This window comes from Lineus longissimus, chromosome 16 (genome assembly GCF_910592395.1).
Source record: "Lineus longissimus chromosome 16, tnLinLong1.2, whole genome shotgun sequence".
Taxonomy (NCBI): domain Eukaryota; kingdom Metazoa; phylum Nemertea; class Pilidiophora; order Heteronemertea; family Lineidae; genus Lineus; species Lineus longissimus.
In genome coordinates, this window is record NC_088323.1 from 6,445,362 (window position 1) to 6,462,318 (window position 16,957).

General features: G+C 42.0%; 2 protein-coding genes across 3 annotated transcripts; one reads left to right on the forward strand and one right to left on the reverse strand.

The window, feature by feature from the left end:
* Positions 1–566: 566 nt before the first annotated feature.
* Positions 567–7,485, reverse strand: LOC135500692 (insulin-induced gene 2 protein-like). 2 transcript variants are annotated; one of them, XM_064792304.1, is made up of 6 exons: positions 7,393–7,485; positions 3,491–3,758; positions 2,827–2,951; positions 2,273–2,439; positions 1,956–2,055; positions 567–1,628 (listed from the first exon to the last, which is right to left on the reverse strand). In XM_064792304.1, exons 2-6 carry the CDS (start codon positions 3,705–3,707, stop codon positions 1,587–1,589), a joined length of 651 nt encoding a protein of 216 aa, XP_064648374.1. In that variant the 5' UTR covers positions 3,708–3,758; positions 7,393–7,485; the 3' UTR covers positions 567–1,586. The 2 variants fall into 2 exon arrangements, with proteins under 2 accessions (XP_064648374.1, XP_064648376.1); XM_064792306.1 differs by lacking the exon at positions 7,393–7,485 and adding an exon at positions 3,919–4,180.
* A 915-nt stretch (positions 7,486–8,400) lies between these two features.
* Positions 8,401–13,683, forward strand: LOC135500218 (tubulin gamma-1 chain). Its single transcript, XM_064791514.1, has 10 exons — positions 8,401–8,556; positions 9,408–9,520; positions 9,934–10,170; positions 10,420–10,626; positions 10,966–11,052; positions 11,251–11,400; positions 11,568–11,720; positions 11,870–12,031; positions 12,315–12,506; positions 12,740–13,683. The coding sequence occupies exons 1-10, from the start codon at positions 8,508–8,510 to the stop codon at positions 12,749–12,751; spliced, it is 1,362 nt and encodes a 453-aa protein (XP_064647584.1). The 5' UTR covers positions 8,401–8,507; the 3' UTR covers positions 12,752–13,683.
* The last annotated feature ends 3,274 nt before the right edge of the window (positions 13,684–16,957 follow it).

The following is a 16,957-nucleotide window of genomic DNA, read 5'->3' on the forward strand; positions in this document are numbered from 1 at the left end:
TTTTCAAACAAGTTGTGCCAGTGCACAAAAGCAGCTCCACATTTCAGCAGCCCCCCCATATCAATTTACAAGTTCCACTCCAAAATAATCACCGTAAAAATAAAACTGGTAGCGTCGAAACCGTTCCTCACAAGTTAAAACATACAATGTTTACATGAGTGAATCAATGTATTGCAAAATGAACTCATTTAACATGATTTAATCGACTACTACACTGTACATAACATGACTGGCCGCAAAAACTACACTGGCATTTTAATACCATTTCGACATCACACAACTAAACAAAGATATGCCATCTTTTTGAGCATTGTACTAAAAACCATATCCTAAAAAACTTTTTCTACACTGTACATCAAATTTCATTAAGTGCTGTTGGCTATTCATGACAGAACAGTACAGTAAGGGTAACGTGACACTGTGCATTACAGTACTGCAAGGGTAATGTAACCATGTCCATTACAGTACAGAAAGGATAATGTAATGCTGTCCATTACAGAATTGACAACTGTCAAGTACTGTACTGTAAAGTACTGTACTGTCAGGAATAGCAAACAACTGTGGTATTATACAAATACTTTTGCACATTTTGTGCTTTTACATTCTCCAGGTTTTCGACACCTCTTTTTCCAACATGATTACCAAAACATTCTCATCTAATGCCCACAAATCACTTGAATTAACATGTCGCATCAACCCAATTTGTCGCTTTCACATTTTCTACAAAATAAAATAATGGCAGTTTTTTTGTTACAGTAAAATTTAGACTTCACCAAGCGAAAAATCTTCTCCCCTTTTGACAAGTACCCATACCGCTGGCACCAGAATGAAATGTACAGAGATGACACAGACAGCATATTCCTGGTTCCCATAGGAAATTGACAGGTTCAATGTGATTTTTCAACACTCATTGTCTCAGGCAGATTGATATAACAAGAGTACACAGTACCCTCTTTTTTATTTTACAAAAATGGTATTTACATCGGAATTTACAAGACAAAGCTGTAGTTGAATGGCAGAAAAAGGCTAAAAGATGCAGCAAAAAATGTCCACGTTGCCTTTTCTGAGAAAACCAAAAACCTCTTAGAATCTGCTAAGTATCCTTGAATCACATTGGACTAGAGTTAAGTTTGGTTTAATGATTCAACAGTGTCGCAACTCCGCTTGCAAGAAACTCACTTTTGGCACCAGATCTCACAACAGCACCCGAGAGAATCACTTCTCCAACTGACCGAGAATCTTATCCTAATCTTGTTTATTCAAGGCAGGCTTCCCACCTTACAGAGCAGCCTGCACTGACAGTGCCGGCAAGTTGGAAGGCCTGTCTAATTTTCAGAAAGCTGGGGAGCCGATTCCTCGGGGTTAACATAGATTCATCTCCTGAGATCTGTTCAGTTCAGCTCCTCAATTCGTCTAGCAGACGCTCAATGACTTCTCAGTTTCACTCAAGATTCTCCTCCAGTTGTCGTTCTACGACATTGCAAGCCAATGAGGTCAGTTCGTTAGTCTTTTAAAGACAGCAGTTGATGACCAGGTATAAGCGCAAGGAACAATAGACTCTTAAATGAGTAGATAGGAGGTGCCACTCAGTCAGTGTGCTCCTTACTTGCGTCATCCATGGAGTCATACTAGAAGAAAAACAAAGAAAACCGTTAGAATTTATTAGAATTTACTCTCCACGGGAGAAAATATTTTTTGAATGAATAGTTGATTGATCCTTTTGCGGTGACACAATTGACATAGACATGTCAATTGTAGGAATGAGTGAGTGAGTAGTTGATCTTGCCTCAAAACCTTTTTAAGTGGGCCTGGTGTAAGAGACAACAAACATTCCTCTATCAAATGCTTCAGTTATTCTTATATAGGTGAAGGGTATAAGTGAAGTTTGAGTTTGTTTGAATTCAAAGGCAATGTGGCGATTGTTCCAGTCTTTTCAAAGACGGCGAAAGACTTACCACTGCCAACTGTCGTCCAATATTGCCCATGGTTACACCACCGGAGAAGAATATACAGGGCAGCCATGATCGAACGTACAGGAAATCTGGCTCTGTATATCTGTAAAATCAAGGGATGTATGCATGTAAGGGACATGGACACTAATTTTTACCCGGTTATTTGCTTACTCGAAGGATTGGAACAGGAAGGACAGAATTTACCAACAATTTATTCCCATTTCACAAAAAATAACACTGTATGTAGAACAAGCCTCAGGATAGGAGACTTTGACAGATTTTCGCTTTGAATGGTTTATTCTTGATATTATTTTACTCACCTGTAAACTCCATTATAAACTAATAGTTGTGTGACGAATGTAGCAAGAACGGCGATGCCTACACCGAGACCGAATCCACTCCTGGATCTATCAAAGAGCCACCACAACCCGATGGACATCGCAGCCAGGGACAGAGATAGCTGTAAGTTATTTGCAAAGGCGATTTTCTGTAGAAACGGTTAAGGCAAATACAATTGTATAAAATCTAACGATGATGATACCCCATGTACTAGTAATCCAAGCCTTATCAATTCAGGAAGGACAATACTATATAATGCTATACAAGGTGGATGCATTGTCAATTGTCAAGAGACCAGGCCAAATCAAGCAACGTCAAACTTATTGCCCCACCAAACAGAGTAATACTATGGCCACGGTCGCTGAGAAGGACTTTCACTTTCATTTCAAAAAGAATTCTAACAAGTTTTTCGAATCGAGGTCAAGAGAAATAGTTTTTGGTGCCAATAATGTCATCAATGGCTGATCGGGTCAAAAGTTCGAGTCGATTCTCTTCAGGAATTGAGTCAATGTTGTGATAGTTAGTAAAAGGATACAGCACTAGCATGATTGATTCCAACAAAGACGGCTACACATCTCATAACACTCGACCATTCTCTCTTGTAGTGATGCACCTCTCCTAATTTTTGGTCCAAACAGGGATAAAGCAGTCCTATAACGGCTGAAATCATAAAATGGAAAATTAACAATAATCTTTTTTCAAACGGTGCATACCTAGATCTGACTCCTGTTCAAACAACTTGGTTTGTACCCTTTCCAGAAACACTTTTATATTCAAGTTTCTCTCACTTCTGAGTTCTGTACCCGGTAGTCACTTTGCCCAGATGTTGCCCTCTTAGTAGTCCCAGCTGGTTGGTATGAGATGGACCAAATTGATACAGACTTAATCATTCCATGCAGAAATACAGACTGTAGTCTAAACACTCATAGACAGGTCACACATCTTTCAGACTTTCCACCACCGACTTGACTTCTGACTTTGAGGTAGAATTACATTTAGTGTTCAATAATTGACTGACAAACCTCTTTTGATTGATGAAACTTCTTCTATCAAAGGAAATGATACTACTTGAACTAGTAATAGTATTAGGTAGACGATAGAAAAAGTGCCATTTTGAGTGTCGTTCTCAAAAGGTAACCATGCTCTTCCCCAATTTTTGCTAACAATAACATACATTCTGGCACCCAAGTTTTACTCACCAGCGGCAATGCCACAGCTCGGAGGCACCCACCAAGCAGATGAGAATAAACTCAGCAACACCTCTGGAGGGAAGAGCGTCACGTTTCGTTGCACCTGGAGAAGATTAAGCACCAATGCGAAGAACACCCCCACGCTGAACAACAGCAGGAATCGCAGGAAGAAGTTACGTATCGACGTCATCAGGGAACTGGTAGGCGAGCACTCCGTAGCAGACATCTTTTATTTAAGTTTTGGGCCCCGAACTATCGAGAATGATTCAGGAGAGACCTGTAAAGAGAAAGAGGGAGGAAGGAATTATTTTTTAGTAAAGTTTTAATACAACTCAAGTCAAAATATCAACAGGTTTTCTGCTGGGCTGGAAAAACACTCAATATGCCCTACGTACATGACTTTTTTTCCAAAGCATGTCCAACGTGAGAGCACCTACCAGTACCAGTGCCATATTGCACGCACAGTCTTGAGCCAAGTTATATTTTTGAATTGAATGGACCCGTCCAGTCACTATACCAAAGGCAATAGATTAGAAATGCAAAATAACACTTTTATAAACTACACAGCCAAACAGAAGATTCTTTAAATCCACAAGCCGAATCTGGTATGCAACACATCCATACAGGCTGTAACTATCATAACACTATGACTCTGTGCTCTGCTCAACCAATAGACAACAGCCATCTCCGTCTCGCAAAAATCAATATCGCCCATTTACATTATTCATAAAGGGGTGGATGTAAATTATGGAAGTTTGTTGAATTAGATGGTACAAATTCAATAGTGCTTTTAAAATCATTAACAGTTAACAGTTAAGAACAACACAGTCCTCTAACTGTGCATCATTGTCACAGCCAAAATTTGACCCCTACCCCTTGCCTAATAGTCACCTTTAACAGTACGCACACCAATTTGAACCCCTAGCCGTCCCCCTTTAACAGTAAGCATGGAGTCATGCGGTGGTGTGATGGGTGTAGCTGGCAGCTCAGTCAATAAGCGACATGAGGTTGTCATCAGGCCACTTTATTGATTGACAGGTGTTTCCCGTGCAAAATCTATACAGAACATTGATTCAAGATACCGTATTATATCTTTCCAGACTTGCAATCTGAATAATTTTTTATCAAAAGTCTGTTAGGTCCAGGATGGCTGGAAATCTGTGAAGGCAGGGCAGAAAAGGGCCCAGCCTAAAAAAAGGCAAGGTGCAGTGTCCTGCTCTTGTTTTAATTGAGTAAAACCAGTCACTGCTGCTCTAAGCTTGGCAGGTTGAGACAGATGGTGGTTTTTTTCCACTATTGCCTGCCTTTTGTGGATCAGAGTACATCAATTTCTTCTTCTATCATCTCAAAAAGAGAAAATTGAAAAGGCTGGGTGGTGCGCTCTGCAAAACTCTTTAGCGAAAAAAACTAGTACTCACTCGGAGGACAGAACATATGTGACCCGTCACAGCAAAATCAAGTGCATGTCGCTCTGAGCTTGGCAGGTTGAGACGGACTGTTTGTTCATTTCTCTATTGTCTGCCTTTTGTGAAATACGAGCACACCTATTTCTTCCATTATCTCCTGGTGTCATTTAGGATCATCTTCTGTGCGACATGCGCCTGGTTTTGCTGTGACGGGTCACATATTAGTTTTGAAAAAAGTCACACGAACTGTAATCATAATGTAGGAAGTTAGAACAAACCTGATCTGTTGAAAATATTCGAAATCTGAACAGAGTGACCGAACAAACACACTGAACCAACACTCTCAAAAACTATCCAAATTCCAAAGAGAATAAATTCAGAAGACGAATCGACAACGACAAAGTTATTGTAAAATAAAACAATTCAGGAAGATCGTGATCATATTTATAATCCAAAATCAGGTCATTTCCCACAATTTACACATTGAAGTCACCCCACCCGTGATGTCATCATACTCTAGGATCAACCTTAAAAAACCGGGTGATCAGCCTTTATCTGGCATATTTCTGTGAAAATATTAGGCAAGGTTTGTTTACTATTGCCGTATTTATCTTACAACTGTTGCTAATGTGCCAAATCTTTCATAGCTTATCTTTTACGATTGATTTGAAATTGATCCACTGATCCGTTGTTGACATTCATGGCTAAAACTGGGTGAGCCATCACGTCACCCGATATCTGACGATCATGATTTGTCAATCTATGAGGATAAACAGTAACACTTTCTAAAGAATGCAGGATTAGCCCAGATTGTTGTCTTCTAGTGAGTAAGATGATGATGTCTAAGGACTAAATTCCTGGATTAGAATGTTGAGGATTATCAAATCTCATCAACTGATAAATAGTGACATGCATGACACCCAGAGTCACACGGACAGTGTCTCGAGAAATCTCTGTCCCAGCTGGCAGTGGCATAACACACTTTGAAACTCCCAAAGTCCAGCAACAAACACCCTCGAAGTTTATCTTTTTTGGTCTGGAAGACAGGATTAATTCCGTTGTGACCACTCAAATTGAATTGTGCCTGACACTTGTCAAGACCCATGATTGATATGAAGGTTGCCTTGTCCGGAAAATGGGATACTGAAGTGAACACTCTTTAAAATAGAAACATCACCCGATAACACACTTTGAAACTCCCAAAGTCCAGCAACAAACTTACGAGACCCTTGAAGTTTATCTTTTTTGGTCTGGAAAACACGATTAATTCCGTTGTGACCACTCAAATTGAATTGTGCCTGACACTTGTCAAGACCCATGATATGAAGGTTGCCTTTCATGTCCGGAAAATGGGATACCGAAGTGAACACTCTTTAAAATAGAAACATCACCCGATTACCACTCAACAAAACCATATCAACTCTCAACATTGTCAACCCTCACTGACCCTTTGAATTGATGCCAAGTCTTGGAAGCACCTTGTATACCTTGTCTTAACTCGGTCACAACCTCAACTGTCACTGTCGCCAACGTGTTTTCTAGTTACTTGCTGTATGGACTGTAGGTGTCATCAGATGGTGTCATGGACGACAGATAGGCTTGGCGAGTAGGTTCAAAAGAGGACAATTCGGGAATGGGGCCAAATCAGTCATGCAGTACTTTGTATTTCAATCAATTAGTAGGTAAATTGGTTAAGAGGTTCAAGTACAGTGACAATGAAAATGTCAGTGGCATATCCAGAATTGACCTTTTCGACGAATCAGCGCCAAAACAAAATAAAAGGGGAAATGCGCACTCTCAGACAACGTCCGAAGGCCTCAGCCAACTTTGGACAGTGCCATAAGCCACTGCCGTGTCTGTGACCCTTTTTTGTTCCAGGTGAAACACATGACGACTGCAAACTTCTTCGACCATTCGCAAAATCGACATTGACCGCCATATTGCCATTGATCAATACGACACTTAAGAGGTTGGCCCAAGTGGTGACAGTACGTTTTAAACTCGCACAGTGCCGAAATTAAACAATTTTTAACGGTTTAGACGATGATGGGAGACTGCTAAAATGTGGAATCTCCCACCTATAGCAAAACAAGGATGTTATCTGTCATTCCCGATTCGACATGTATTAGCAGTCTCCCTTCTGAAATTTTTCAATTTCGGCATTGTGTGAGTTTGAACCATACCATCATCAGGCATCACAACTACCTGGCCAACTTCTGAAGTGTTGTATTGTGGCACATCATGACATGCAGTCCCTCAATAGTATGTTAAGGCAGTATGAGGATGGAGAAGCAGATTGGCCAATTTGAAAATACATCATGTTTGCATTCATTATGCATCATGTATACACACATACACGACATACGTGCATGCAGGTAAACAGCTGATCGCGCGCTTAACATGCTACACACCGGGAAAGAAAAATCTAAATTATGGAAAACTATAGGTAAAACGAGCAAGATACTCTGGAAAACAAAACGGATAAATACCAAGACACTATCTCACCTAAAATGATGACCATCAGTAGGGCTGAGCAGCGATAAAACTTATCTTTGTTTGAGTTCATCAGCCCCAAGTGGATGAAGTCACACGATGTCAACAAACTCGGATGAGCCGATGCAGCCAATCAGAGAAAAGTTGATTGGTCACGTGCCGCGGGTACGCTGAGGTGATGACTTGATTGAAAATGTACGTGTTGGAATAGACGATGAAGCGGTGGCTTTTTCAAATAAGCACACTTCAGCTCTAAAAAAGACAATTTCCAACAATTTACCGCAAAATTATTCTAACATAAACTCTAAATGATAACACCAGCAGACAGAGGTACAAAAATGAGCCATGGTTTTCTTTATTCATCTTTATAACCGGATAGTATTTTCAGCGAAACATCGGGTGATCGTAAATTTTTATGAATGAGTTGCACCACTTTCCTTTCGTGTCTCGATGTTTTGACTGGGGCATTGATTGGCCTTATTTGCATTTCCATGACAAAGGCGGCTGTGTTGTCTCGCCTTAGTAAGCCAAAGTAAACAGATAGCCACGTGCCATAAGGAGATTGAAAGGGCTGTCGGCGTTCATTCTGACAGGGCCCGTCACAGTCCACGTGGTTGATGTTGCATCCTAAGGAAATCGGGGGTTAATGTTTTTCACGCTTAGAACGGTTAGACAGTGGCAATATAATACCATGGTATAGTGCGCTGCTTGTAACATGGATTGAAAAGCCTTCTTTCTTGATATGTAGGTCGAATGAGGCTTGACAACGATGATCACCATTGATGACGCTTGGAGAATGCCGTATAGCGATTTCATTCCTTCCGACGCGGCCGCTTAGCTGACATCCAACGACGGAACCCGAGCATCTGACGAGGACGATGAAACAACCAACCTCTGCCAGCTGGTTATCTGATCTCGCGAGACTGGTAGTACGGGCTCGATTCATACTGGGCATGCGCTTTAAGGCCCGAGATCGCGGCGCTAGAAATCGAACGCACTACACGAGAAACGTCCCCGCCATTTCTCAAAATTTCCGAAGTGGAAGAAGTCTCCTTCCTTTTTCGCTGCAAACTCGTAATCCAGTCAAAATTATAAGCGGACAATAATTCAAAACGAAAGATAACACAATGCCACGTGAAATCATCACTTTGCAATTGGGACAATGTGGCAATCAAAGTGAGTTTTGGGACCTTTTCGCTCGGTTCCTGTCAAATATAAATTCATTGTGCTTTGTCCTGTACATTTTGTAGTGCAATGAAAGTTGCATGAATATTTTTACAATCGAATGGAACTTTTTGTATCTTTTTTGGGGTGCTGATACCCAAATTTTTCATATACTTCTGTAAAGAAGTAGGGTAGTTTATAAGAAGAAGAATGTGCCAAGTTTGAACTCGGTGAATGTTACTTGACTCCATCTCATTCTCAGCTTAGCCAGGCCTAGGCCTACTTTCTGACTTGGTTGGTCTTTGCCACTGACTTTGGTCTTAGAATTGGACATTTTTCGTCTTCAAGAACCGAGTCAGCCTGTGAGTGTGGCTGTGCCTTTACTGCATTAGCTGTACCACAGTGATATGATATATATGACGTATTATCATTCTCTCTAAGAGTAAGACGTCATAGATATCTATGACGTATTATCATTCTCTCTAAGACATCATAGATATCATATCACTGCTGTACCAGTGACAGTGTACCATTAAAAGTGTCTCTACCTCTGACTGGCAGCATGGCACAATATGATATCCTTGAGGCTGACTTTTTAAGTTAATTTTTTTGAGTTAGGGGGTCACTCCCATCACACAGAAAGGAGTATTTGCATCGAGATCAACCATGTCCAAGAAAAGTCAACAAAGGGTGGTTATTTCTAACAAAGCACCAGGACCGCAAGTAATGGGTAAAGCAAACCATCTCTTCTGTCATTTTTGCTTGCAGATGGTGACTTGACCATGGTGACACTGTGACTGCTTACATTCTAAGAATCTATGTAACTCATCCTTCCTAATTATCACATTTTTCTGCTTTTTCAGTTGGTATGGAATTCTGGAAGCAGCTCTGTGCGGAGCATGGCATCAGTCCTGAAGGAATCCTAGAGGAGTATGCTACTGAGGGAACAGATAGGAAAGATGTCTTTTTTTACCAGGTGAACACAAATAAATCAGTATTTCTACGAAGTATGATAAAGTTTGGAAGTGTAAAATGATAAGTTTTTGGTTTTCTTGTTTCACATAGTCAGTGAGTCACACATGACGTTGCAATGGCATGACGTCTTGGTCTGGGTGTGCCAAAAAAACACCTTGTTAGAAGTTGGATCTCCAAATGTGATCTAGATCTTACATATATGTTGGCATCTGGTGTTTATTATTCAGAAACAACATGCATGTTTGTGAGATAAGAAGAAATGTTAAAAATTAGGACAAGAAGTAGTATTGAGAGACGGAAAAAGTGAAGTCCTCATAACTCCAAGCTCTGAAAAAACATTAGGTTTAAAAGATAAAATGGAAGTGTGACTTTCAACCCGACTATCGATAAAGTAACTTTCCATTCCTCTTTAAGGCCGATGATGAACATTACATCCCACGGGCAGTTCTCCTCGATCTGGAGCCGAGAGTGATCAACTCCATCATGAATTCCTCCTACGCCAATCTCTACAATCCAGAGAATATCTATCTCTCAAAGCACGGTGGTGGCGCCGGTAATAATTGGGCAAGCGGATATTCGCAGGCCGAGAAGCTGTATGAAGAGGTGTTTGACATCATAGATAGGGAGGCTGATGGCAGCGACAGTTTAGAGGTACAGTAGAACCTCTTTATTAAGGATACCTTTGTGACTCACAATTTCTGTCCTTAATCAGAGGTGTCCTCATTGCAGAGGTCAAAATCAATGGGAAAAAACCAATTTGGGACCAATGCAACGTTTGTCCTTAATGGAGAGGGTGTCCTTATTACTCACGAGCCCTCAACAGTGAGCATCTAATTTCGATCTCTCCCCACTCGGGGGTCTGGTGAACATTAATAAACTTTATTAAACATTATTTTGCAGGGTTTTGTGATATGCCACTCCATTGCCGGAGGTACTGGATCTGGCATGGGGTCCTATATGTTAGAAAACTTGAATGACAGATTCCCCAAGAAACTTATCCAGACGTACTCAGTCTTCCCAAATCAGGATGAAATCAGCGACGTCGTCGTCCAGCCGTATAACTCCCTCCTCACTCTCAAGAGATTGACACAGAATGCGGACTGTGTGGTAAGTGTATGTAGGCGTCAGTGATGTCGTCCTCCAGTCTTATTGCTAACTTCTCTCTCTCAACAGGTTGACACAGAATGTTGACTGTGTGATAGAGAGCACTTGATCGTCCAGCACTCAAAAAGAAAACTCAAAATCGACCACTGTACTTTTGACTGAAATTTCTTTTACCTCACTAAATGCAAAGATGCTGGTGATATCAATAGATCAGATCAGATCAGATCATCCTTTTATCTTTTTTCCATAGTTGAAACCTATTGCAAGTTCTACATGACTGTCCAGAGGCAAGTCTTGGCCACATTTATTATGTATTTCAATGGATCTCCTTTGTTTTTCTAGGTCGTATTGGATAACACTGCTCTCCATAGAATCGCGGCTGACAGATTGCACATTGAGACTCCATCATTTGCTCAGATTAACCAGCTGGTGAGTATGAATTCATCAGGTGTAATGAGGAAGTGGGCCTTTGATAAATCCCTGTATATGCCGGGATGAGCGTCTCTGATTTTTGGAGGCTTTCCATTTTCACCTCCCAAAAAGGGCTTAAAATAAAGTAAGAATCTCTTGTTTGCTCAGCACTTTAGCAAATGCTTACAAAATGTCTCGACCTTTTCTTTCTTCTAGGTATCCACCGTAATGTCTGTGAGTACGACGACACTCCGCTACCCGGGATATATGAACAACGATCTGATTGGTCTAATAGCTTCGTTGATTCCGACCCCGCGACTTCACTACCTCATGACGGGATACACGCCACTTACGACAGATTCACAGGTAAAAGCCGTGGGATGTAGGCTGCTTTCAGAAAACCTGCTTCTCTATATCCATGCTCGTTTGAACTAGTTCTTTAATCGTTGAAATGCACTTTTGAATTTTGTAAAAATGGGGAAATTGAAATGATGATAGACGCATGGTTTTAATGGAGTTTGTTGCCATTGCAGGTTGCTAGTGTACGTAAAACGACTGTGTTGGATGTGATGCGTCGTCTTCTGCAGCCAAAGAACATGATGGTGTCCACTCCCGTCCACCGCCAAGCACAACATTGCTATATTTCAATTCTGAATATCATACAAGGCGAGGTTGATCCTACACAGGTAAGTTGTTTCTAGCTGTTGCTGGCAACTCCTTGTCTAGTTTTGCGCACAAGGTGCTAGGCATTTGGGGACCAGTCTTGCCTCTAATTAGGAGAGCAAAGAGTTTCCTCGCCTTTAAGAAACTCCTGATGTTGTTTCTTCGTTCACAGGTTCACAAAAGCCTCCAGCGTATTCGAGAGCGAAAATTAGCGCAGTTCATCCCGTGGGGACCGGCGAGTATCCAGGTGGCGCTGTCGAGGAAGTCTCCATACATCCAGTCAGCTCACCGAGTCAGTGGTTTGATGTTGGCAAACCATACCAGTATCTCCACGGTAAGTATTTGTTGGACACATACAAAATGATATAATTTCAAATGAATATTCTTCTTCTATTCCAGAGACATAGTCATGAACGTTTCGCAGATGAATGAATGATGTATACGCTATTATGATTCAGACTTTTAATGTCTCCACCAATGAGTGGTCTTGCATACATTTGAGCATTATAGTTCTCTGATAGATGGAAAGACAGAAATAAGGGGTGGTTTGTGACCTTACCAACAGTCATCACCTGGGAGTCTCCTGTGTCTAATGAGAAATCACTTCTCATTTCCAGTTATGCGAACGAACTCTCCGACAATTCGACAAGTTGCGTAAACGCGAGGCTTTCATGGATCAGTTCAGGAAGGAGCCAATCTTCAAAGACAATCTGGATGAGTTCGATGATTCGCGCGAGGTCATTCAACAGCTGGTTGATGAGTATCATGCGGCGACGAAACCAGATTACATTTCGTGGGGATCGCAGCAGGTTAGTAATAGCAGTTATCTTGATTCCTCTTTGACGACTTCTAAAATGTAAGTCTCCTTAAATAGCTTTACCAGACAGAATTTCCAATGAATTCAGTTGAACAGATTTCTGACAGTCATTCATTGAAGCGAATTTAAAATGTGTTTGAAGAAATTCACTTCTTCAAGCTCACTGTAATTCAAGACACTGTAAATGTAAATGTACTAAAACTTCATTTTATTTTCTATTTTCAGCCGGCAGTTTGATCTATCGAATTTGCCTTGAGGAGATTGTATTCAAAGGACGATCGGCATTTGGATTCTGATTCGCTTGCATCGAGATTGGGCATGCAGGAAAGAGAGAATAATTGAACCATGTAATGTGCTCGTCGAGCATTAGATCAAAGAATTTGTTGACTCAGCATTCCTGACCCATTGTACTTAAAGGGACGTTGACAAGGAAATTTCAATTTTGAGTCCTTGATATAAATGTGGATAACTTGAAATGTGCACTTCTACATGCACAGCAGTGGGTTTAAGTCGTCCTATTTTGCATTGACTGCTGGACAGTTGCAGGTTGCTCATGAATGTTAAGGTTTTCACTGTGTTGCATTTCGTCAGTGTGTGGCGATAGATTGTTATAGGGGGAGGGCGATAAGTAGGGCTTCTGGCAGCATCGCCGACAGCTGATGACATTATGTCCTCTGCAGTAAGTTGCAAATGAACTAACACACCGAGCTAACAGCTAGCAGATGATGTCACAACAATGGTATGGACCTTGCGAGATGAGATTGGTCTTGCTGTTGTTGTTTCACCCTGTGTGTTGTTTTTTTGCCTGGTATAAAAAACGACCTCTCAATAGGCCCTAAAAAGATACCCAAGTGTCTGTGCTCTGTAGCAGACTTGATCATTGTAAAACTTTCCCTGGCTGGTTTAGGGACGTAGGTTAAGTTTGAAGGGGGGTGGGGTTTAGGTGACCAAACGACACATTTTCACTGAAACTTAAAATATCCAAATATCGTAATCGGAAATATGGAAAGGTAATTTGTTAACATTGCTCGAAACTTATTAATCTATGCATTGTGTCTTATGTAACATTGCTTACAAGAAGAAAATGAACTGCTGTTTTGTAACCCACCAGATATGTAAATATATTGTAGATAGTGATATTCTTGTTCAGAATACAGCAGTAAACCAAATATATTTGTTCTCATCTGAATGGACCTGCTACTAGATCTAGTCCCTTATCCCAAACAGCAAGAATATTCAGACCATTATGGCCAATAAGGGGCACAGATCTGGCCACCAGTGGAACACACCAGCATTCAAACTGTCCTCCGTTATCATTTACCACCAATGGCCCACTGATGCTTTCTGTCGGGGACAATTCCTCCTTCTTCACCAACGTGGGAGACAGGGGACCAAGTTGTGACATGGGGGCTACTCCTCAAGCAACTGCCTCTCGTGAAACAGGAGACTAAACCAATATTGTGAAAGAGCGGGGTTCACACCTGCTTCATCAGCCAAAGGGCGTGAGAGACACGAGACACTACCTCCTGCTTCACCAAATACAGAGTGTAAGAAACAATGGGCCGAGCTGTGAAAGACGGGAGACAATTCCTCCTGCTACACCAGCAATCGGTTGTGAACAACAGGGGGCTATTCCTCCTGTTACACCATTAGCCAGTTGTCAAAGACAAAAGACTATACCACTGGTTGTGAAAGACAAGGGTTTATACCTCCTGCTTCACAAGTCTGTATTGGTGTAGCAGGAGGTACAGTCCCTTGTCTCTCACAAACAATGGCACGTAAAGCTGCCCCTGTCTCTACAAGGCTGTCTCTGCAACCTGTGCTTGATGTAGCAGGAGGTACAGTTCCCTTCTCTCAACATGTGGCTGATGAAGCAAGACATGTATAAACCCCAGTTTTTCACAACCAGCGGTGTGGTCCCTTGTCTGTCACAACAAGTGGCTGGTGTCGCAGGAGGAATAGTCCCCCATCGTTTCCCTGTCTTTCCAAGCTTGTGACTTCTGTAGCAAGACAAATAGGCCCTTGTCCACCAGCGGTATGGTCCCTTGTATTTGACAACAAGTGGCTGGTGTAGCAGGAGGAAAAGTCCCCTATCGTTTCCCTGTCTTTCCAAGCGACTTGTGACTTGTGTAGCAAGACAAATAGGCCTTTGTCGCTGACAAATTGTTCCTCTGTCTCGCACAGCCTGTGGCTGGTTAAGCAGGAGGTATAGTCCCAGAGTCCAAGCATCAGTGGGTCTTTTGCTTGTGGTCTTTTGTGGCAATGAGAGGATCAAGGGTCAGTGCGAGGCAGTGTTCCCCTGTCTCTTATGATATGTAGCTGGAGCAGCATGAAGTACAGTCCTCTGTCTGCCACAAATTACGTCTTGGTGTAACAGAAGAAATAGTCACCGGTCTTTCAGAACTTATGGCTGTTGTATCTAGAGTGGAATAGTTGCCAATATTGTTGATGTAATAGGAGGAGGTATAAGGCCTAGTTCTTCACAACTTGGCCTCCTGTCTCTCACAACCTGTGGGCGGTGAAACAGGAAATACACAACCCCTTGTATTTCACAATCAACAACTGGTGTAGCAGTAGAAGTAGTCCCCTGTCTTTAACAACTTAATTGGTCCCCAGTCTCTCACAACATGTGGTTAAAGACGCTAGAATTATAGTCCCTAGACAATATCTGGTTAACATAGGAGTAGTCTTACATTAACCTTTGATTAGTGAAGTTTGTAGTCTATAAACCCTGGTCTTTCACAACCTGGTATTGTCCTTCGTCTTTCACAACCAGGTTCTGGGGAACAGGAGGAATAGCCCGTCTTTCACAACCGATGTTGGCGGTGTAGCAGGAGAAATAGTCCCATGTCTTCCACAGTCTGTGGACGGGTGTGGCAATAGCAATGCTGGTAGTTCCCCCGGCTTTTGCAAATTTTGGCTGGTGATACAGGGCGTATAGTCCAATGTCTTTGACAGTTTTTGACTGGTGTAGCAGGAATAGTCCCCCGTCTCTCAAGCTGGTGAAGCAGGAGGAAAAGTCCCATACAGCAAGCGTCAGAGGGCCAATAGTGGCTAAAGAGAGGAGAATGGGGCAATAGCAGCCCCTCGGTGGCCCACTGGTAAGGGTTGACCAGAATGACAGTTGGTTCCCTGGTGACTTCTGGCCCGATCAGTGCCCGTTATCAGCCTCAAGTGGCCACTCATTCTTGCTGTCTGGGATGCCGTTGGGAGCTTCTATCTCACTGTGCTTTTTAAGACAATCCCACTAGGCTACTCTAAAAGCCTATTTCCACCCTGGAAATATGAAATGGCCAGGGCCATTGTGCTCACCTCATGTGGAGGAAAGATGGATAAAGAGCATGGTATTGTGTCATGTAGTGTTAGGTTTGATGTAGGTCCAAGCAATTACAATTTCCCCAAAATGGCCAATTTACAGTACATTCGACCTCTGTGACCTTGAAAAGTAGGTCAAATCAAAGAAGACCCGGGTGACACATTGAATGGTTGTTAGAATTAGATGTACCTATGATATAAAATTGGTGCCAATCGGGCAAGTCATTACTAGGAATATTATGGCATTTTGAAGAATTTAGGATTTGGCCCCCTCCCTGGAGGCCAAACGGCAAATCAGATCGCACCAAACTTCGGTACCTGAGATCACCTGACCAAGGGGTACATGTGTACTTAATTTGTGATCAATAGTCATTGCAGTTAAGAAATGTGCCATAGTTACGGCCTGACGGCGAATTTACGCCATTTGACCTCTGTGACCTTGACAAGAAGGTCAAATTAAAAACCTGTGTGACATATACTGTATGGTGGTTAGATGTACCCATGATATCAAATTGGTGGCAATCGGGCAAGAAGTTAAGGAATAATCACATTTTTAAGGTTTTTGGATTTTGCCCCCTGGTGGTCAAGTGGTCAATCATATTGGACCAAACTTCGATCCCTGAGATCACCTGACTAAGGGGTAAATGTGTACCAAATTTGGTATCAATAGTCATTGCAGTTTAGAAACGTGCCATCGTTACATCCTAACGGCCAATTTACACCATTTGACCTCTGTGACCTTGAAAAGGAGGTCAAATCAAAAACCCGGAGGATATATGATGCACCTTTGCTAGAAGTACCTACCATATTTTTTTCAAAATTTCCCGACTACTATTAAGGGAGATATTGCATATTTTCCCTTTTGACGTTTGGCCCCCTGGTGGCCAAACCATGAAACGAATCGGACCGAAACTTGGTCTCCAAGGTGTCATTACATAAGGGTACATGTGTACCAAGTTTCAACTCAATAGCTCTAACAGTTACGAAACGTGCCCTGCTAACGGACGACGGACGACGACGGACGACGACGACGACGACGACGACGACGACGACGACGACGACGACGACGGACGACGGACGCCACGGTATGGGATAAGCTCACCTCTGCTAAGAGGTGAGCTAAAAATG